General features: G+C 39.0%; 1 protein-coding gene across 3 annotated transcripts in view; it reads right to left on the bottom strand.

Annotated features, from left to right (window-relative positions):
• Positions 1–22,939, bottom strand: part of LOC134572973 (retinal guanylyl cyclase 2-like) — a 155,175-nt gene extending 132,236 nt beyond the window's left edge. For 2 of the 3 annotated variants that reach the window (XM_063432335.1, XM_063432318.1), the window contains exons 1-4: positions 22,057–22,939; positions 18,202–19,014; positions 9,819–10,120; positions 7,962–8,316 (exon numbers count right to left, since the gene is read on the bottom strand). In XM_063432335.1, coding sequence (XP_063288405.1) covers positions 7,962–8,316; positions 9,819–10,120; positions 18,202–18,946 — 1,402 coding nt within the window. In that variant the 5' untranslated portion in view covers positions 18,947–19,014; positions 22,057–22,939. Of the gene's footprint in view, positions 1–7,961; positions 8,317–9,818; positions 10,121–18,201; positions 19,015–22,037 lie in introns of all 3 variants that reach the window. The other variant, XM_063432327.1, reaches the window with a different exon arrangement.
• Between the last annotated feature and the right edge of the window lie 572 nt (positions 22,940–23,511).

Here is a 23,511-nt window from a genome sequence, read left to right on the forward strand (position 1 = left end):
GTTCTGTTATACGGTTATCAGCTGGGAGATAACCCTGGGAAGCAGTGTACCTATCAGCTAAGTTTTTTATTATTATATATTTTTCTTCACGGGTGTCCGTGTGCTTGTTATCTGCAAGTGTGAGTCCTATTAGGTTTGTTCCCAATTAGAAAAATATGGCTGGCTTAAAGAAAATTAGTGCTTAAATATGCCAGTTTTAGAAGCAACATGAAGAAACTAACAGAATTCCAAAAAGTCCACATAGTCAATGCCCGAATTGCAGGTACAATTTAATAATATCATAAGAACAGCTTCAATTATACCATGGCAATTGTAATACAATGGAAACATCTCAGTCTGACTGGCACTAGTGTCCCTGGGACTCTGCCAAAGGAATGTCAAATTGCCAAGTCCAGCAATTAACATGAAGTCAATGGAGTTGTGTGAGTGACTCATTCAACACTCAATCAGAGTCTGATGTCCTTCGGCTCTCACCCGATATACCATGAGCTGCCCCCGATTATACCTTACTGCTAATGATATTTTATTATAATGCTGCTATCTTTTGACATTCATTTAATTAAAATTCCTCTTTCCTCATGATGAGTATAGCATTATGTATGGTTCGATATCTTACTAGCAATGAGATTTAATGTTTCTAAATATTGCTCTGTGTATAGCTGCATGTGGTTTGAGAAATAAATAAAAAAAAAATTAAAAAATAATCGTATTTCACAGAGTATACATTTATTTATTTTCAGGTTCTTTTGTTTGTTTGTTTTTTATTTAATTTTGCATTCACTTAAGACCTTTTTTAAAAAAAAAAAAAATTAAACTATTTTTAATCTAATAGATGGAGTTAAGAGGAAGGTTATTGTAGTTAATAAGACATAGTGCTAAACCCACCCTTAGATTTTTTTCAAACTGTACTTTTTTTTTTGCCAGTCGTGGTGGGATATTTGGAGAATGTAGTGCGTTAAGGTTTGCCAGAATGGAATTTCCACATTCACTTAATTGTTCCTTTCACTTTTCACTCTCAAACACTCACTATAACTATACAATAATTCTATATAAAACACATATTAAAGTTTTTTTTTTTTTTTAAATCAAAGAGACACCAAGCTCGGAATCCCCTTGTAGTTGTAGCTTTTTGTTCATTAGCACATAGGCAAATGCTACAGCAAAGCACAGTGTACGGACAGCCCTGATTGGTTGCTTTGCTGGTCAGTCTTTGTCAATGAATTTAAATGTATTGCAGACATCACCAGCTACTGGTGTTCTACTACCCCCCTTCCTGATATTCTCCATATTTTCAAGGCTACCTAACGATTATTCCTGCTGTTGAATGTTACATGAAAAGTTATAAACTGAAATCATGTAACATTCATAAATCAATCTATTAATTGTGGGGTATCCCTGGGGATCTGCTTTCATAAGTCAGTGGAATACTGCAGCATTCACCATGTGCTTCCCACCAGCTGGAAGACGTGCTATGTGTCCATGAAAACACAATGGATCTGCAAACCTATATAAAGGAGTATTTGGGAGTAGGTAAAAATGAGAGGAAGAGAGAACTTGCAAACATCTATGTAATTGAGTTATTAGTATCGCTGGTGTGAAAGAGCAAAACACCAGGAGAGAGATCATCGAAAAACCATATGACATTCAGTCATGTGACTGAAATCTAAACGTGTGCAAACTACAACTGAAAAAAGTCCAACATTCTATCTATAGAATCTAACAATCCTCACATTTGCTTTTCTCAGCACAACATATAAAAAGAAAATATTGTCACAAACACTTACTATAATCTCTAAAAGCCAGAAAGTTTTAGCGTGTGCAATCTGGTTCATTTTAGCCACTCTGAGGCTCAAACTATTAAACAATTCTATGCAGGCACAATATATATATAATCCAGGTCAAAACACATACAAAAAAGGTCAGCACTAATCGAATATGGTAAGTTCATCCAATGTTTTACTGCATAGCAAGCAGTCACACAAAATACACATTTTCACAATAGTTCAGTCATTTTAAAGACTTTTCCATACAGGCTTTTAATTGGCGTCTCTAAAGATTTCTAAAGGGACACTATAGTCACCAAAATAATTTTAGCGTAAAGGAACACTATAGGGTCAGGAACACAAACATGTTTTCCTGACCGTATAGTGTTAAAACCACCATCGAGCCCCCCCCTCCCTTGCATTCCTCCCTTCCCCCCTTGCCTCCCTACATATAGTAAAATCTTACTTGTTTTTAAGTCTTCAGCTGGTGGCTCTGCCCTTGTCTGCCTCTGACCTTCCTGTTGTCTGCTGACATTATGAGAAGTGATTTAGTGAGTAAATCACAATGCTTCCCCATAGAATTGGCTGAGACTGTCAAGGAGGCAGATCAGGGGCAGTGCCAGCACAAGCCAAACACAGCTCTGGCCAATCAGCATCTCCTCATAGAAATTAATTGAATCAATGCATCTGTATGAAGAATGTTCAGTGTATCCATGCAGAGGGAGGAGACACTGAGTGTCAGTCACACTGTGCAGCACTGCCCCTGGAAGCACCTCTGGAGTTATCACTAGGCTGCATTTTCTCTGAAAGGCAGTGCTTACAGCAAGGGGATGGTTCTACTAACAGATACAATAAGCTGCAGTTTTTCTGGTGACTATAGTGTCCCTTTAATGTAGCTGTTTTTGTGTATATATCATATTTCTGAAGTCTCACTTAGGAGAGTTAATCTTTAATCACACACAGGGGGCTCCTGCAAGGTCTAGCAAACTATTAAAAGAGCAGGAGATAGGAAATTCTAAATTTAACATACTGTGCCATGAAGAATGTTTAAACATTAGATCTCACTTTACAGGAAGTGTTTAGGAGGGCTGTGCACAGCACATGAAGGGAGGTGTAACCAGGTGTGTTTAAACAAAGTGATTTAACTCCAGAATGGCAGAGAATTGAGAAGTGAGACTGCAGGGACATGATCTATACACCAAAACTGCTTCATTAAGCTAAAGTTGTTTTGGGGACTATAGGTGCCTTTCAGGATTTTTTAAAAAACTGCAAAGACGTGGAGAGTCGAATGTTGTTGCCAACATTCCATAAATATTCTATCATAGCAAGCAGACTCCTTCTGTTAAAGGTGTTTTAGATTCCTACATTTCTTCTGATTACTAAAATGCTTAGGTTGCGCATTACCTAAATGGTTGAAATAAATCAGGTCAATTATCTGTTTTTATCCCTTTAAAGAGCAACAAAAAAAAAACATTATCCCAAAAACGCGTTCTGTGTATAGTTTGTCTGTATGATATCTCCTGGTATTTTCATTGGTTACATATATGTGTTTAAATGGCTGTAAGAAACTACATAGTATAACCCATAGATAATACCATCAAGTGAGATAGTGTGGAAATCTATATATTATTCATAAATAGATAACAAGTATGATTAATAAACTGACACACAAGGTCTCGTGTTTAGACCGGAAGGAAGGAGATTTAGATTAAGGCAAAGGGAAGTTTTTTTTTTGTTTTGTTTTTTACAGAAGAGCAATAAGGATATGGAATTGTCTGCTTGAAGAGGCGGTTTTATCAGAGTCCATACAGATGTTCAAACAGCAACTAGATGCTTACTTGCAAAAAACATAATGTTCAAGGATATAATTTGTCAACTGTAGGGTAACAGCTTCTTGATCCAAGGATAAATCTGACTGCCATTCTGGGGTCAAGAGGGATTTTTTTTCCTAGTTTGTTGAAAAATTGGAAGTGCTTCAAACTGGGTTGTTTGCCTTCTTTTGGATCAACAGCAAAAAACAGATGTGAGAAAGACTGCACTTGATGGACGCAAGTCTCTTTTCAGGCTAACTATGAGATATATGAGATATCTAACTATGAGATATAGAGCATTAAGAAACGTCCAGATATTGTAGTAGTAAAAGAATGACATTTTTGCCACTTTCCTACAATACAAAGATATACAAATCTTTTAGAACCTCCCAATACTGTATGTCATAGATGAAATCCTGCTAAGACAAATTGATCCTCATTTATATGTGTAGATTTTATTGGAAATGTGTGAAAATGTAATAAAGCTACGGGACTTAAATAGAGCTGTTTGAATTACAATCATAACCTTATTATTACATACCAATACTACAAATCCCTTACTTGACAAATAGCAAACCCTGTTAGTTAAGTAGCCAATATAGTTCCTAGAATTGTGGCCACCATGATGCCATGACATGGCTCACATAGCTGCATGCCCTGTGTCTCCTCTGTGGGATGAGGGATTGTTGATCTCTCCAACACAAGAAAAGCTCACAATACGAGCCTTTCGAGTGTGGATTTCCATTCAAAGGAGAAAACATTGAGATCTTGCCAGAAAAAACAGGTAAAGGGTTAAATAGACCCTCCAAGTTAAATCTTTACACGTTTCTATATTTTAAATATAGAATGCATTAAATATATATTAAAATAGCTCATCTTTGGATATCCTTTTTTATCTTCTCTGCGTAAGCTTTGAAAAGTGTGCTAAAATGGTTAAATCTTAACGTGGAAGCCATGCATGTCAATGTTTTGGGAGCTTTGTTTGTAGGTCTTGTCCCAGATTTATATCGATGCACGTCTCTAGAGAGAGTAGGGAACACCCGTTAGACTAGCAGGATGGCTCCCGGAGGCCATAAATACAGGTATGTGAGGTAGACTTGTATTGTATAGAAAACAAACGATATTTGACATAGACAATGCAGATAATAAACATGTACAAAGTTGTACGGAAATCTTTGGGCATCACTGACCAAATAATTTGATTGAATAATTTTTCAAGTCAAAAGAAGTTAAAATGACCTTAACAGTAAACAAACATACACTTGACATATTTCTGCAAATATTTTTGAACATTATGGACTATTAGATACTTTGTATTTGCTGAATTTAAATGACTGACAAAATAAATAAATAATCCAATAGTAAATGTGGCATGTGCAAATGTTTGGGCAACCTGCCAGGTGGCCCACTAATGATTTATTTGGAAAACATAACAGTTAATAGCATAGAGGTATTGCTGAGTTTAATAAATTCTCTCATTTTGGGAGCTTTCTCCATTGTAACTATCATTCTGCCTGATATTTCTCCTGAGTACTCCAGTTATCAGATTTGAGGATGATGATGATTTGAGGATGATGAATAAATTGTTCTACGTAACATTATTGTTCTGTAGCCTATCATCTATAACTTAGAATTCTGCAACATCAATGTTCTATAACCTACTGCCTTCCAACCAAATTATTGATTGGTGATCTATGCAACGCATTTTATATAAGACTGCATACTAATAATAATAATAAACATTTGTTAAATAAATATATGAAGAAATAGGCAGCTGACTACGTAAAATAAAGATAACTAGCTCAAAGCAGGGAAAACTTGTAAAATATATCTACATGCTTACTGCTTGCACTGTCCAACATGTCATTAAAAATTGAATGTAAGAGGGAGTGTTGAAGACAAGGTAAGATCTGCAACAAAAGTCTCCAACAGAGAATACCCACATCACAGCAAATGACCCGCAGTTAGTTTTAGCTGGCACTGGAGCAGCTGTGCACTGAACCACTGCGCAGTAATGCTTACGCATTCATGAATTGCATAAAGCGATCATCGCAACACTCAACATCTGAAATATGCAACACAATGCCTACATAAGCCACAGGCATTATGGAACAAAAAAAAAAGCATTTGAAGATAAAAAAAACACCTAGCCAACAGTTAATTAGTCACGAAGAAACTGCTAAAAAGGAGTCGCATATCCAAACAGGACAAAGTTCCAGAACATACCACAAAAGCAACCATAAATTGCTTCAAGAAACTTTTCAAGTTTTCGAATGTCCTTCTGGGTCTCTGGACTAAAATATTATTGAAATCTCTGGGTTGATTTTAAACATGCAATGTATACAAGAGAAATACTGAACATTTCTGAATTAGAAGTGATCTATGAGGAAGAGTAGATGCATTCCTAAATTTAGTATAGAATGACTGGTAGGTGGCTGTAAAACTATTTGGAGGCAGTTATTTCTTCCAACGGTCGTGTTACAGAATGACTGAATGGATGCCCTAATTTTTAATATGCTACATTTACCGTTAAATAAAAATAACCTGTGCATTTTATTTTAGTTTGTGTTAGCTTCTTTCACAAAACCAACACATTTCATGGCTGCCCAGTGGCATGCATTCAGATGTATTTTTAAAGCTTTTGACTTTATTGCCCTTCTTTTCTATTCTTTTTTGCTTCCAAAAACAATTAACAAGAAGGTTGAGGTTCAAGCAGCTCCACAACCGCTGAAGACTACTGTACTATTTATGGTGCCTGGAGTTCCATAGCACCTTCAAAGTGTAATTTGTCACACCATGCTACACCATAGGCAGGCTGTGGTGGTTATGGTGCTTGTAGTGTTTTCTTTAAGTGGGAGGAACAATATGAAACCAGCAAAAGCCGGTAGGTAGCTGCGTGCACCAGATACAGAGTGAAACAATCTATTAAAGTCAGAAGAGAACAAAATCTCCACTGAAACACATTTTGTAAATCAAGTTCTTCGCAACAACCCAAAATCAGTGAAGTGATTTAAAGAAGTTAAAAAGGCAGGGAAAGCACACAATACAATGTATGATCATCAAAGAAGGGTTTTGTGATTTGTATAAATGTGTATTACTTTCATATAGAGCTAACCACCAAAATGCACTTTAATAAACTCATAATTTGATTACACGGTACCATATCACGTTCCATATCACCTTCTGTCCTTATATAGAGATCTAGACATATCACTTCCCATAACTTACATAGAGATCTACACGTATCACTACCCATAACTTACATAGAGATCTACACATATCACTTTCCATAACTTACATTGATATCTACACATATCACTTTCCATAACTTACATTGATATCTACACATATCACTTCCCATAACTTACATAGAGATCTACACATATCACTTTCCATAACTTACATTGATATCTACACATATCACTTCCCATAACTTACATAGAGATCTACACGTATCACTACCCATAACTTACATAGAGATCTACACATATCACTTTCCATAACTTACATTGATATCTACACATATCACTTTCCATAACTTACATTGATATCTACACATATCACTTTCCATAACTTACATTGATATCTACACATATACCTTTCCATAACTTACAATGATATCTACACATATCACTACCCATAACTTACATTGATATCTACACGTATCACTACCCATAACTTACATAGAGATCTACACATATCACTTTCCATAACTTACATTGATATCTACACATATACCTTTCCATAACTTACATTGATATCTACACATATCACTACCCATAACTTACATAGAGATCTAGACATATCACTTTCCATAACTTACATTGATATCTACACATATTGCTTTCCACAACTTACATTGATATCTATACTTTTCATTGTGAAGTGGTTAAATGCAGTTTGCTTCAATGACACAACAAGATCTGTCTGGGATTTTTGTTTGCAGCATCAATTTTATAGCAATCCAAAAGATTTCATCATGAAGGTGCCCAACCTTAAACACAACTGAAGTATTCACATTGTTTGAAGACCCACAACAGTGGGGTCAAGTGCACATTTTATTCCTTTATGTGTGGAACACAGTGAAAACTCTGATAGGGTTACAACTATGAAAATGAGAAAACCGTGCAGCCAACAAGGATCTCAGGAGTAGGATACATTCATCAGTTCAGATGCTGTGGACTATTTTCCCAGAGGCTTTGCCAGCATTATGGCTGTAAGACCTTTATTTGAGATCTAAACCAAAACATCTGGAATGCTGAAGGTTGCCTACACTACCCTAATCGGTGATACATATTGAACTGCAAAACATATTTGCAGAACAAAATAATTTTTAGCAACATAAATAAATACATAAATCCTATGAAAGAATGAAAAATGGAATTACCTCCTATACATATTATGTCAGGGTCAAACCAGCAGCTGGAGTCTGCAGGAGGTGGTGTTCCACCTGGAAACCTTATAGTCTTGCCCAAAAATCGCACCAAGTTGGATGCTATCTCTACAGAGTAGGTTGGGAAGAGCTGGTTCACTTTCCCATCAGTATCCAGTACTACAAAGTTACTCAGACTATTCCCCTTTCCATCTGTGTAAAGCATTTGTATAAATCCAGGGATATCCAGGTTTTTGGTGTATTCTGCCAGATTTGTTCCGGAAATCCAAGCTCCTTGTTTCCAAGCAGTGCTCATGGCTTTGGCCATGATGTACATTGCATCATAGATAGTTCCAAATAGTGGAGACACCTGAAATTAAAATGGGTTTTCTAGTGAGTCTTTTGGAAAGTACAGCAGTAATAAGATCGTAAGAGTATAGTAACTAAGGATAGAAACTAGGTTAAACAAAATTCTAAACTGCAATATACACATATACAAAATATACACTGATCCGTATTAAAACCACCTGATTAATATCATGTAGGTCACCCTCATGCTGCCAAAATAACTCTGATGCACTGAGGCATGGAATCCACAACTCTGAACGTGTCCTGTGCTGAACGTGTCCTGTGCTGAACAATATTTGCAGTGTGGCAGGATGCATAATGTGTGTACGTGGTCTGCAACAATCTCTAGGTAGGTGTTACATATCAAAGTAACATCCGAATGACACATCTTTATCATGGCCAGCATTACATTTTCCAGCAATTTGAGCTACAGTAGATCTTCTGTGTGATAGGACCAGACGGACTATCCTTCACTCCCCACGTGCATTAATGACCCTTGTGCTCCCATGATCCTAATGCCAGTTTACCAGTTATCCTTTCTTGCAACACTTTTCCTCCAGGAACACCCCTTAAATTTTGGAGATGCTCTGCCCCAGTCATCTAACCATCACCATGACTAGCCCTTCACTACATCTAGCTCTTGACAAAGCCACTCAGATCTTGCCTATTTCTTCTGCTCCCAAATACATGAAATTCAAGAACTGTTAACTTGCTGCCTAATATATCCCACCATGAAAACAGGTTCCATTGTAACAGTATAATCCATGCTATTCACTTTATCTGTCAGTGGTTTTAATGTTGTGGCTGATCAGTGTAAAACAACAATTGAATACCAGTAAATGAAGATATCTGTAAATAAACACAGTGACTGAAATAAATGTCACACATAACACCAGAAACAGAAAAATCAGGATATTATCCCTTGTTTCATTCCTGCCAAATATTAGAAAAGCACACCCCGATAACTCTTACAAGCAATGGAAATATTTAAATGGGTTAACAAATACTCGAGCTGTATATAAATTATTTTTCCATTTTTTTTTTTTTGTGCAGACAGAGAACTTGTTTACCATTGTAGTTTATTTACCTTGTTTACTATCAGAGTTATTCACTTAACTATGAAATGTTCTTGATTGGAATCTGAATTACTTAAACTGTACCTATAACTGGGTATGATTTTTTTTTTTTACAAATCAGCTATTTTGACCTTAGTTTCCAATGTGAATATGAAACCTGTGCAATTCAGAGTTCATCGAATAACCCTGTTTGTGTTTCGATTACGGTTAGCAGCTTACTTTGTATTTGTTACTGGTTCTTTTCTTTTTGTGTAACAAAGGAGATAAAGCAGGAACGATAAAGGGAAAGGTCGGTGCGTGCATTGGTAAAAACATAGAAAAGGTCACAGGACGGTAGGAGACAGGACAGACAGGTCAAGGGGAGAAGGTGGAAAGAAGAAAACATTGGTTAACTGCAGCATGTTTATAAACAGCACAGAAACGAAATCCCAAAGATGTTACCACTCACTTGGTGTGGTTCCAGATTCGTTTTAATCCTACCCTTTTCTTTCTCTTCTGCAAATACGTCATAAAATGACTTGTCCTCATAATCCACAGTGATTGTCAGCACAGCATCATAAGCCTCCCGCAGTTTGCTGTTTTTATCAAGGATGTATAATGAGTTGTTTTTATAAGGAAGACTGTAAAGCAAAGTGTCGTATGGTATAAAGACATATCTTCCGTCTGTTAGTCCCATTTCATGCGCTTTTGTAAGAAAGATGGCCTGTTCTTCCCCTCCAATGAGTACAGAATGCATGCACATTATGATAACTAAAATACAAAAATGACAAGAGCAGTTTAACATGCAAGCCTAGAGAAGGAGTTTAACTCTTTCAGTGGCATACGTTGGGGCAACGTTTTCTGGAATTAAAAGAGCTGTGTAAGTCTGGGCTAGGGTTGCATAAATACAAACAATAGTAATCTAACTCCTAGATGGCAGAAAATTGAACAGTGAGGCTGCAGTGTCTGCACAGTAAAACGGCTTTATTAAGCTAATGTTGTTTGGTGACAATCGTTGGCCCCTAGAGACCTTAGTTGCAAGTTTAAAAGGACACTCCAGGTGCAAACACAACCTTTTTGTCTTATTTGTCTTATTTGTCTTATTTTTTTGCATGCCCAATTTTGTATAGTTTTTGCAAAAACAAATTAATTTTTTGCTGCATACAAAATCTTAATGGAACAATAAAGTTGTTATGGAGCCATAAGGTCCTACAGAAACAATTAAGTTGTTGTAGTGCCACAAGGTCCAAGGCATCATCTTATTTTAACCCCTTAAGGACACATGACACTAGTGATGTCCCGAACGGTTCGCTGGCGAATAGTTCCTGGCGAACATCGCTTGTTCGCGTTCGCCACGGACGGCGCACATATGCGCTGTTCGGTCCGCCCCCTATTCGTCATCATTGAGTAAACTTTGACCCTGTACCTCACAGTCAGCAGACACATTCCAGTCAATCAGCAGCAGACCCTCCCTCCCAGACCCTCCCACCTCCTGGACAGCATCCATTTTACATTAATTGTGAAGCTGCATTCTTAGTGAGAGGAGGGACAGTGTAGCTGCTGCTGATTTGATAGGGAAATTGATAGCTAGGCTAGTGTATTCAGTGTCCACTACAGTCCTGAAGGACTCATCTGATCTCTGCTGTAAGGACAGCACCCCAAAAAGCCCTTTGGCCAAACGTACCACTAATCGAAAAAAAAATTATAGGCAATGGCAGGTCACCCCGCAGGGGCCGTCGTGGTCGTGGTGCTGTGATTCCCTTTGGCCCTAGAATAATGCCCAGTGTTCAGAGGCCACGTACCCTGAACTTGAAAAGTTCTGAGGACATAGTTGACTTGCGAACACAGGACACCCAATCTTCTACAGCTTCCGCTCGGAACCTTGACGCACCATCCTCCTCCAGCTTAGCTTCGGGCACCTCTCAAGTTACCACTCGCCCGCCTGCCGCCACCACCAACACTAGCACCACAGCCGCTTCACTTGGTATGTCAGAGGAGTTATTTACACATCAGTTGGAAGAAATGAGTGATGCGCAACCATTATTGCCAGAGGATGTAGATAACAGGGATATGTCTCAGTCAGGCAGCATTACACATGTACGGTGTGATGATGATGATGTTGTACCCGCTGCTGCTTCCTTTGCTGAGTTGTCAGATACAAGTGAAGCGGTTGATGATGACGATGCGTCCGTGGATGTCACGTGGGTGCCCGCTAGAAGAGAAGAAGAACAGGGGGAAAGTTCAGATGGGGAGACAGAGAGGAGGAGGAGGAGACGAGTTGGAAGCAGAGGGAGGTCGTCGCAAGGAACTAGTGGCACAGTCAGACAGCATGCATCGGCACCCGGGGTCAGCCAGACAGCACGCCAATCAACGCATGCTGTTGCCACCACCAGAATGCCGTCATTGCAGAGTGTGTCGTCATTTTTTGTGTGTCTGCCTCTGACAACAGCAATGCCCTTTGCAACCTGTGCCAAAAGAAACTGAGTCGTGGGAAGTCCAACACCCACCTAGGTACAACTGCTTTGCGAAGGCACATGATCGCACATCACAAACGCCTATGGGATCAACACATGAGTACAAGCAGCACACAAACTCAAACTCTGTCTCTCGCCTTGAGCAGTTCCTGCTCATCTGCCCACAGTCAAGTGTCTGTCAAGGACATGTTTGAGCGTAATAAACCAATGTCACAAAGTCACCCCCTTGCCCGGCATCTGACAGCTGGCTTGTCTGAACTCTTAGCCCGCCAGCTTTTACCATACAAGCTGGTGGAGTCTGAGGCGTTCCAAAAATTTGTAGCTATTGGGACACCGCAGTGGAAGGTACCTGGCCGAAATTTCTTTGCACGAAGACCAACCACAACAGGCATCCCAGGGTGCTTGTTATCACCATCTGGTACCAGTGGTGTTGTATGTGGCTGGGGGGAAGAACATACTTTCAGAGAGATCACTGAGGACGAGGAACAGGACATGAGTAGCTCGGCATCCAACCTTGTGCAAATGGGGTCTTTCATGCTGTCGTGCCTGTTGAGGGACCCTCGTATAAAAAAGCTGAAGGAGAACGACCTGTACTGGGTGTCCACGCTACTAGATCCCCGGTATAAGCAGAAAGTGCCTGAAATGTTACCGAATTACGGCAAGTCAGGAAAGGATGCAGCAGTTCCAAAATCAATTAAAAAGTATGCTTTACACAGCGTATAAGGGTGATGTCACAGCACAACGGGAATCTAACAGGGGAAGAGGTGAAAGTAATCCTCCTCCTCCCACGACCACGCCGGCAAGGACAGGATGCTTTACAGACGTGTTGTTGATGGAGGACATGCAGAGCTTTTTAAGTCCTACGCATCGCCACAGCCCTTCGGGGTCAACTCTCAGAGAACGACTCGACCGACAGGTAGCAGACTACCTCGCCTTAACGGCAGATATCGACACTCTGAGGAGCGATGAACCTCTTGACTACTGGGTGTGCAGGCTTGACCTGTGGCCTGAGCTATCCCAGTTTGCAATAGAACTTCTGGCCTGCCCCGCTTCAAGTGTCCTGTCAGAAAGGACCTTCAGTGCAGCAGGAGGTATTGTCACTGAGAAGAGAAGTCGCCTAGGTCAAAAAAGTCTAGATTACCTCACCTTTATTAAGATGAATGAGGGATGGATCCCGAAGGGACTGACAGTGGGCGATACATTCGACTAAAAAAGGCCTGATGAGGGGGGCGTAACAGGGTGTCGCGGCTGCCGACCCGCCGCGTGATATTTAAATCCCTAGCTCACCCCAGTACCTTGCCCTGTCGTGGTTTCCTGTTCCTGGTTTCCTGAGAGTGCTTTATCATTGTGAATCTGATTTCCTGGTATCCTGATCTTGGCTTTTCCCTGGTTATTCTGAATTCTGGTTTCCCTGACTTGGCTTGTGTAAACGGTATTGTGTATTTTCTGGCTTCCTTTCCCTTTGACCATTCTCTGTCTCTAGCGTATTAGTCCGGCCATTCTAAGGTCCAGTTTACGCTCTGTCCTTTTATTTTCCTTTTCTTGCCTATGTATATGCTTACATAGTTTCTGCGTGCTGGACCACACTAGTAGTCGTGACATTGGGATTAAACTGATAAGAATAGTACTACTTAACACACCACTCCTATCTGGTGGCACATTTAATTGCACGCGCAGTGCCCCAAATTTGAAGTAGGATGACCGACCAAGCATCTTTTTCCTAAAATCGATGCCTTATATACACGTCCCCTGATAGGGGACGTAACAGGGATTAAACTGATAAGAATAGTACTACTTAACACACCACTCCTATCTGGTGGCACATTAGATTGCACGCGCAGTGCCCCAAATTTGAAGTAGGAGGACCGACCAAGCATCTTTTTCCATATCCCGGTACCTAAAATCGATGCCATTGTAACCCTGTTACCTTTTTTTGCCCTGCTCCTGGCAACAAGCCGTAGCTAGCAGCAGTTACACCTTCTTCTGTGGCTGACAGGGATCCTGAGCCTCCGCTATAGTTGGGAGATCGGGACATCTTGTTCTGACGCAGTGCCTCCACTCAGTGCAACTTCTATTTATGGGGAACCCATACCACTGAGTAGATGAGTACCCTCCACTTAATACCTCAGAGACATGAAATAAATACAGACATGGGAATAAACACTGTATTGTGGTCAAAGGGTACACATATAACAGCCACATATAACAACGCAGTTCCTGGCTAATGTTAAACACAGTCACAAGAGTCTTTAGCAGCAGGAATGCAGACAACAAACTTCTCTGATTAACATTAATAACTACATCTGGACAATTAAACTTCTAGGGTACCTGCAGGTAAATTATGTGCACAACGTTGGGGCCCTTAGGTGTAGGTAGCGCTACCCAGGTAGAGTTATAAGAGAGAATCCTGAAGCAATCTCTGGACACAGTACCTTTGAGTGACTTCTGTAACTGCAGATATTTCCAGAGAGATCCAGCAGAATGTAGGACAGCAGCAAAACAGCAATGGCAATCCTTTCTCTTCCATCTGCTGGTAGGATGCAAGAGCTCATTCACACTCCTGCAGAAAGTTCCAGAATCTGCAGGGAGTTGAACATAAAATGACAGTCTTCTAATTCTCCTAGCAGAGCAGTAGACCGTCTCCAACTCCTTGTAGTTGCAGTGCATTAGCCTTCCACTGTTATTATTCCACTGTCCCAGCAGTAGTAGACCATTGAAACAGGTAGGAACACACTTTCTTTATAGCAGACTCAGAGAACATGGCTTCTCACCTGTCCTCTTCTTCCTGCCATCCTAGCCCCTCCTCCTCACAAGACAGGGCAAAGGGCAAAGGGCAAAGTTCAATATTTTAAAACTTAAAGTAAAAACAGTAAAATATAGCAGTCTGTTACATCCTCCCCTCTGTAGAATCCTTGCCTTCCACTGGCAAGAGCAGTCCATCTGGTTTATAACCGTTTAACAAGATGGTACAATACAATCTAATACAGGGAAATTCTATCACTCAATATTTCAGTCAAAGTATGCAATAAATTGATTAACTTAGTGCACGTGTGGGGGTTCTGAGAATATGTGGGTTCCCCAATGTTGTCATAGGTCAAGAATCTCGGGGCTCTCCGATTTCTTCTGCCTCTACCTAGGTTGCTCGGTGGTTGTCCACTAATTTCTTCATTACAGGGTCTTTCGCCCACACCATTGGGAAGGGATCTGGTAGACAGAGGTCCAGATCCTCGTATAGAGTTAGAGTCCCTAACTGGTGAATGAGGGACAAAGCTGGGACTTTCAGGATTCAATCCAGATGAGGGGGAAGAAGGAGAAGGAGCAGAGGTAGAAGGGACCAACTGTGTTTCTGGCGCTGTCCGCCAGTCTCTGTCAGGGCTGGAACCTGTAGCTTCTTCTTTATCATTAGTTGGTGAAGTCCCGCTGGGACCATCTCCAGGGTTGTCTTCTGATAGGGGACATAACAGGGATTAAACTGATAGGAATAGTACTACTTAACACACCTTATAATAACGCAGAGAGAGGCAACGCAAAGAGAGAATAGTCTGATGAAGAGGAGTCAGAGGAGGAAGGTGGCTTTGAGGAGGTGGAAGACCAAACACAGCAGGCATCCCAGGGGGCTTGTTGTCACCTTTCGGGACCCTTGGTGTTGTACGTGACTGGGTGGAGGAAGAGACCTTCAATTACATCAGTGAGGACAAGGAACGGGACATGGCTAGCTTGGTATCCAACCTTGTGCAAATGGGGAGTTTGTGTTTGTGCAAGTGGACTATTTGCGGTTGTTTGCGGTGCGTTAAACGGGGAGTTTGGTCTGTCACTGTGAAGCAGGCGTAACCCTTACACTACCTGATCGATACAACATCACACCTGATGTTTTAAAGCAGGTTATTCCAAACAATTTAGGAATGTTAAGTGATTTTTGCCATGGATCCCCCTCCGGAATGCCACAGTCCAGGTGTTAGTCCCCTTGAAACAACTTTTCCATCACTATTGTGGCCAGAAAGAGTCCCTGTGGGTTTTAAAATTTGCCTGCCTATTGATGTCTATGGCAGTTCGAACATTTGCGGAAGTTCGCGTTCGCCGTTCGCGAACCGAAAATTTTATGTTCGTGACATCACTACATGACATGTGTGACATGTCATAATTCCATTTTATTCCAGAAGTTTGGTCCTTAAGGGGTTAAGGAGTTAAACCATTTATGACCGTCCAAAGTTGTGAATATGGCGCCTGTCCCCTCTGCTCCTGTCTAACCAGTCCCATCTGTCTAACCATATACTTCATCTTTGTACCTGCATAGAGCTCCCTATCTGTCCAATAACACAGTTGTTGATGTCATGGAAGCAACGTAACCATTTTGAGGAGTTGTTGTTCAGCTCACAGTATTCATAACCAGAAAAAAAAAAAACATATTATGTTGTACACAGCAGTGACCCAGGAAGCACCTCTAGTGGCCATCTGAGTCACTGCCACTAGAGGTGTTACTAGTCAGTAATGTAAACACTGCCTTTTCTCTGTGTTTAGCCTGTAGGTATCAGAACTACATTAAGCTGTAGTTGTTCTGGTGCCGATAGTGTCCTTTTAAATGAGAAATAGAAATGTTGTTTATTTTGTCTCTGTATGCTCTTTCTATACTGACTGCCAGGTGCAAAGGACAGAGAATGTAACAATGACTGACAGGGAACTAACGTGGAAAAGAGGAGTACATTTCTAAATTTATTTTTATATTTCACAACTGACAAATACATATTTGTTAAATAGATGTATAAGTAAACACACTATTTTAACATCTTTTGAAATTACAGCTCCCATTTAATATATCACAAACTATATATCACTTCCTGTAGAGGAAGTGAAGGGACAGAGAGATTGGGTGTCCTCTAGAGTTTGGGGTTAAACCATTCAATTATGGTTTCTGTCCTAAAGGTAAGATAATGCCCAGTATCTGATTGCGATTCCATTTTTACGGTGCTCAAAATGGTCCTTTATTTTGCATTTATCTTGTCAGTGAACCTCATGATAGTTTAGCTATCCTCTGAGCAATTTTGTACTCAAGTCTAACTGGGTTTAATGGCAACATATCAAAGTTAAAACGTTGTGGTTCTGTAAAAGACGAGTAAGGGAGAACAACAATGTTTTTTTGTATATATTCATAATGTCTGCTTCCAGGAGGGACAGTGAAGAGCAAGAGCCTAAGGCATGGTAGAACTTCAACTTTGTTTATTGTTATTTAGCATAGATAGTCCCCTTAAACTTTGTTTATTGTTATTTAGCATAGATAGTCCCCTTAAACTTTGTTTATTTTTATTTAGCATAGATAGTCCCCTTAAACGTATTTATGATAATCCTGTCTGAATTACTGCAACCATTGTCCCTTTCCTGGATATCAGGATTTAACAGTTCCCCCAGTCTGTACAAACTCCATTACTCTACCAGTCTCTCAAACCATTTACATCTCCAATCCTATATAACATATCACTGTATTTCAAATTGCTTGTAACCCTAGTGTGTTAAGTTTTATCAACTAATTAGATTTTTGTTTGAAGCAGTGGTCCATGTGTTTTAAAAGAAGGAGCTGGAATACAGGAGATGATCTTAGATAAGATAAGTGATTAATTACTCAGTAATTATGCACCTTAAATAGGGGATACAAGATGATGAGTTTTCAATAATGTCTTAACATTAAAATGATCAAGTAATAACAATGGCAGGCAAAATAAATTGTAGTCACTCTGTTTGACTCATTGAATTCATATGTTCCATACAGATCTTGCTTAACTGTCCAATACTCTGCTTGATTCTAGTTCTTGAGAAGTGAGAAGCATTTACTATTCTGTTGCTCATCCCTGACACAAGAGACATCTGTCAAACGGAAGTCACAGTGACATTCAAACTCTGGTTTCTCCTGACTGAGGATAAAAGCCAAAGGTTACCTTGTATTGTTGAAATTTCACTCAAAGTTTGACAGGGCAAATTTTATCCCAAGTTTAATTCTCCATCATTGCAATATTTGAGGTGAGAAATAAGTGCATGGACAAGTGCCTTATACGGGTAGGCATATGAAAATTCAAAAGGGAAAAAAGAAACTATTTGAAAAAATGACCATCCCACAAGTACTGTATAATACTGGATGTATTTTATAGCACATGCAACAACAATATGGCCAGATCGATGCTTAACTACATAATATTGCTAATAAAAGCAAATATGTTTTGGAGTACAATACAAGTTTAAATAGAAACCTGATACCTTATAACCTATAAGGAGTAAGGTATACATGAAACATTTTATTTTACACAAATACATATAATTACATTTTTATAATGAAATTCACACATTTTTCGTGAGTGTTCTTTCAAGAACAGATAGCTAGTTTGTACTTACCTCTGAGGTCATTGGTGTCTTTAATATTTCTCAAGGTGTCTTCAATACCTTGATTTCCGTTTCCCATGTTTTTCACAATACCCACAGGTAGCCCGAGATTTCTAAGAGCACTGGCTACTTTCCGAGCTGTGTCCACCCATATATCTTCATTGGAAGAAATCACTCCGACATGTGCCCACCGAAAATATTTCATGAAGTGAAATAACACTTTGGTTGGTGAGGGCATAGTCCGGGCAAAAGTTGGGAAACTGTCTTTGCTGTCCAGATCATGATTAACACAAGTCCAAGAGAACACGGCTTTGTTCCAGTTTTTGCCCAAAAGTGTTGCAGAGTCACAGTATCCAGGATTTAAAGGGCCTAAAAAAGCAGACGAGAGTTCGCCATAACTAGCAAACTCCACCAATGCTTTGGATGTTTCACAGTTTTCTTGCAGGATTTTGTAGTTAAGTTGGTAGGAAAGCTCTAATGTAGAATCATTGTTTATTTTGTTCACCGCTAACCTTGCAGCTAATTCCGGCAAAGCTTTGGAGAAAATTGGATCACAATCCCAAGGACCTATAATGCCCACCGTAAAGTTTACTGATTGAGCTCTCCAAGAATTCATTAATACACCTAAAATTAACCACCAGATATAAACGTGGAAGGTAAACGTTCTGGAAGGTCTCTGTGCACATGATTTGAAGGACACTGGAACTTTTGATTGCTTCAACAAGAAGTCTCCAAAACTTGTAAAAAGATAAAACATTGTCTTATGGCTTGCTACGGTGAAGCTTAAGTTCTTCAAAGGCCATTCATTTCTAATTCCATGAATGTCTGTGAATAAAAAAATAGTAAATGTATACAACATATTTTTATTTTTGTATAGTACACAGTGGCAGAACTACAGCGGTTGCAGGGGTCGCAGCAGAGTCGCAGAGTGGGAACTCTGACACCCATCAGGCTGAGCCACCACTGGACCCCAGGGAAGTCACCCTCCTGCATCTAAAAGGTAGGAAACAAGAGGGTGACTTAAACATTTTGCATGTGTGGGTGTGTTAGTGTATGTGTGTCTTTAAATATGTGTGTGTGTGTGTGTGTGTGTCTGTGGGTGTGTCTACATGTCTGTGTGTATGTATGTGTTTCTGTATGTATGTGTGTGTGTGTGTGTCTGTATGTATTTATGTATGTATGTATGGGTCTCTGTGTGTATGTGTGTGTGTTTGTATGTGTGTGTTTTTGTTTGTGTGTCTGTATGTATGTGTATGTGTGTTTATATATATTTGTGTGTGTCTACATGACAGTGTGTGTTTAATGTGTGTGTCTATGTGTGTGTCTGCATGTGTGGGTTGGCGGGGATGTGTGGGGGGTCGGAGACGTATGGGGTGGGGGGTAGACATATGGGGGTGCCCCAGGACAATCTTGCACCGGGACACATGGTTTCTAGTTACGCTTCTGATAGTACATATTTACAAATAGCACCACCTTATAGGAGAAACCACCATGATTTGTATATTCTCATTGATAGTCTATTTTATGTTTTTTTGTGTTTTATGATATACTGCCAGAAAGACAATATACTATATATAGTGAAGGTGGACTGGTTCATGAATAGTTCCAGAACCCAGAGAGAACATTCCTTTTCCATACTTTTTGGCATGATATATAATTTTTTTTCTTTTTGGTTTTCTTTTCTTATGCCCTCTGTATCTTATATATGGGTGCAGCCATTTTGTTTTCTTTAGTCTATGATATCTATTATTAGCCTAACTGTGGGATTCATTTACTAATTGGATTGTGGGTAAATATGATTGGCAATTGAAACAGAACCTTACTTAAGCTCCACCCATGTTCAAGAATCAAGTTAAATGTATTATGATATAAATAGAAAGTTGTTTGAACGCTGATAGTGTATGGTTATACACAGCAAGGCGTATTCACTAAAGTCTCTTTCAATTATTAGTCCAAAAAACAAAAAAAAAATTGATTTGTACCTTTTTTCAAGTTTGCCCCTTGTGGACTTATATTTGAAAATCACTTTGAATTCCTGACAATTCACATATTAGTGAATATTTCTGATAATGTAGGTAAATATAATGTATGAGAAACATTCGGATACTTTTTTTGTTAATAATTTAATGTATATGTCTATAAGTGCAATACATCTTGAATATTTTTTGTAATTATCTTTTTTTCCCCTTTTTGTCAAGAAAATAAACAATTGGACCCTCACTAAGATTACGTCTATATTCCACTGCAAACTTAATTTTTCATTCAATAAACTTGATGATGAAAAATCATCAAGGCAATCACAAACTGGAAATTCTCTAATTTTTCAGTTCTTTAAAATCCTAAATTTTAGTGAATAAATTATAAAATGTATATAAACGGGTCATACAAAGAATTATTAAATCCAGAAGTTCATAAACACTTATACATGTTAAGAAATTAATTGTGAAATGTTCTCAATATATATAAATATTCAGGAATCTCTCCAGTATCCAATAATGTAACTAATTAGAAAGCACTGTGCTTTTATGATAGAATATTGTCAGTTGTTATGTGTAATTAAATTGGACACTGTTTATAGCACATGTGCTGGTCTGTATTTTGCTTACAATGAACTAGCTTAGAGTGGTCACAGAGGGCCAGGGATGTGCTTATAGTTAGTTTGAGTAGGCCTAGAACAACAGATACAGGGAGGAAGCAAAATATCCACAACCCACCCATTCCTCCTATTATAAGGGGTTCTTGACATCCACCAAGAGCAGGAGTTCTTGACGTCCACACCAGCAGTGGTTGCTTGCCTGATACCATCTCCGGCATCTGCCATATCAGTGAATTTCCAGAGCTAACACCAGAGTGTTACAGGAACGAGAGACAGAGCTGTGGATGAGGTGTTCACACAAAAAGCTCTGGCATCACGCAGAGTTTCAGTGTTGAGGCAGCATCAGGCAAACCTGCCACCTGATTGATATTGTGTGTATATGAGTTTAGAGTTTATAAATATATATGGTGGTGGTGGGGAGGTGGGCGTGTAAACCTATTGTTGGGCCTAGGGTACAAACATCACTAAATACATGACTGTAGATGAGCTTACTGTGATCCCCAGACTTGGCCTATTCAATAAGTTGAATATGTGAATTGACAATACGTTTTTCATCAAGTTTTTGTATGTAAATTGACAACTAGTTGGATAATTCGGAAATAAACTGATGTGCTGGTAAATCTTTGCAATTCAGCTAAGCTAGGGATTTCTTGCGGCCTAAATTTTCAGTTTTGTCCGAATTGTCGATTTTGGCCTAGCATTGGTTCTCCACAAATCAATGTATGGTGAATCGACACTAACACTGATAGCATGTCTTACTAAACAATAGCATTTACAGGAAAATATAGAGAAATTTATATAATACATTTCCACTGTGTACTAACTTGATAATTCTCTTTCTAGCTATGGGATGATTGGATTAAGAACAGATTAACACTGTGATTGAGCATTCCTACAGTACATTAATGAACATTTTTAAACTAAAATAACAAGTCAATATGTATAAACACCCATTTTACTCCTACTTATAGGTGATTGGCACCCTGGTGACCCATATGATCTGCCTGAATTCTGAGCTGTGCATTTCAGTACTCTGGAACTCAGGGGTTAACTATAAAGTTTAAGCCGTCAGTTAGTAATCTATCAATCTATGGATTTCTATAATGTGCAAGTTTAGCACACACAATTTAAATATTTTTTCCATTAATTTAGATTGAAACAAAAAAATAGAACAAAATGCAGTGCTGCTTTAAATATCAATAAAACTTGATAGTAATTGAATACACAATATTCACATGACATGTTTTCCCACCTGTATAATTAGAACTTACAAGTCAGGAGACCATTCTGGAGTTTTGATGAGAGTTGTTGAGATAGAAATAATGTTGATTAGTGGCAGAAAAGACATAGGCACATGTGCCATGAATTTTAAGAGATTGGTACAAGTGCCGGGTTACTGGTTCTTCCCGAAAGACAAGTCCAGATAGACTTCAGCACCAAGGACAGCTCCAGGTAGACTTCTGCATCAAGGTCAGCTCCAAATAGATTTCACCACCAACTATAGCCTTTACCTTGCAGCACCAAGGATAGCTCATCACACATTTCAACATTAAGTAAAATTCCTGTTACCTTTCAGCACCAAGAATATCTCCCTTCTTTTAACAACACGGAGAACAGCTTTAGTAGAAGCACCAAAAGTAACTCCAAGAAAGATTTAGGAAGCCTTACACATTTCTCTACAATCCAGATAATTTTCAAGACAATGATGTAGTACTGCTTGCCCGATCACAGAATCCTCTGGTTTCCTCTTGTACTGTGTCTTCACCTGTTCCATGGAGTCTCTTCTTATCTTCCTTGGATCCAATTCCGCAGTCAGGAAATTCCATTTCAATGGGTCATGCTGCCATTAAATAAACAATGTCATCAAAACTATTACGCAACACAAACATCTTTCCACTCTCTCCTGGGAAATATAAAGGATGTGTTATTTCATGTTCTACATCCGATGAAGTCTTAAATCTTTCATGAAGCTTAAAATAATAGGAATATTAATAAAATAAAATAAAAAATCCCAGATTCGTCACTGTAAAACCCTGTCTAGGTTTAGGGAACTGTCTATACAATTCTCGTTTAAATCTGTCCCTGGTGATATTAAAACTGGGAAAGCTTTGAGTGTTTCTTCTGCATATTTCAGCGTGTGACCTTTAGGTCAGAGTCTGGGCATTATTCGGAGCTCTGTGCTGTGTTTAATCCCTGCTTTGGTTTGGAAGTCTCGTAAGAAGATTGTTACTTCTCTTCCTATCTCACACCTCAAACTCTTGTCTCTGCATTCAGCCCTCCCTCTGGCTTTCAGCTTGGATCTCTATGTCCTGGTTGTTTTATCATCTTTCATCAAATATAGAACATCTGGGTAGTTTACACATATTACATAAAGAATGCAATGGTCTAAGTACAGGGCATGCAGCAACACAGCCAGCAATAACACATTACATTAGCACTACCCAAGTTTACATATTTCCATATCTTTACATGCAGCTTATCAATTATAGGGCTGTCTGCATTCTCTGTTAATGAATAAGGGTCTGTGTGTCTCTGAGTGTGCTGTTTTAGTGGTTAGAATTCTATTTCTAAAAAGCAAAATAATATATGTTGTTTGTTTCTTGATGGCAGAAGAGATATGGATAGACATTTTATTAATTAAAAAAAATATATATTTAAATATCTAATATTTTTCAAGAGTTTACACGCTGAATTAACATCTGTAGGGAACCTCTGATTTTGATTAT

This window comes from Pelobates fuscus, chromosome 1 (assembly GCF_036172605.1).
Source record: "Pelobates fuscus isolate aPelFus1 chromosome 1, aPelFus1.pri, whole genome shotgun sequence".
Taxonomy (NCBI): Eukaryota; Metazoa; Chordata; class Amphibia; order Anura; family Pelobatidae; genus Pelobates; species Pelobates fuscus.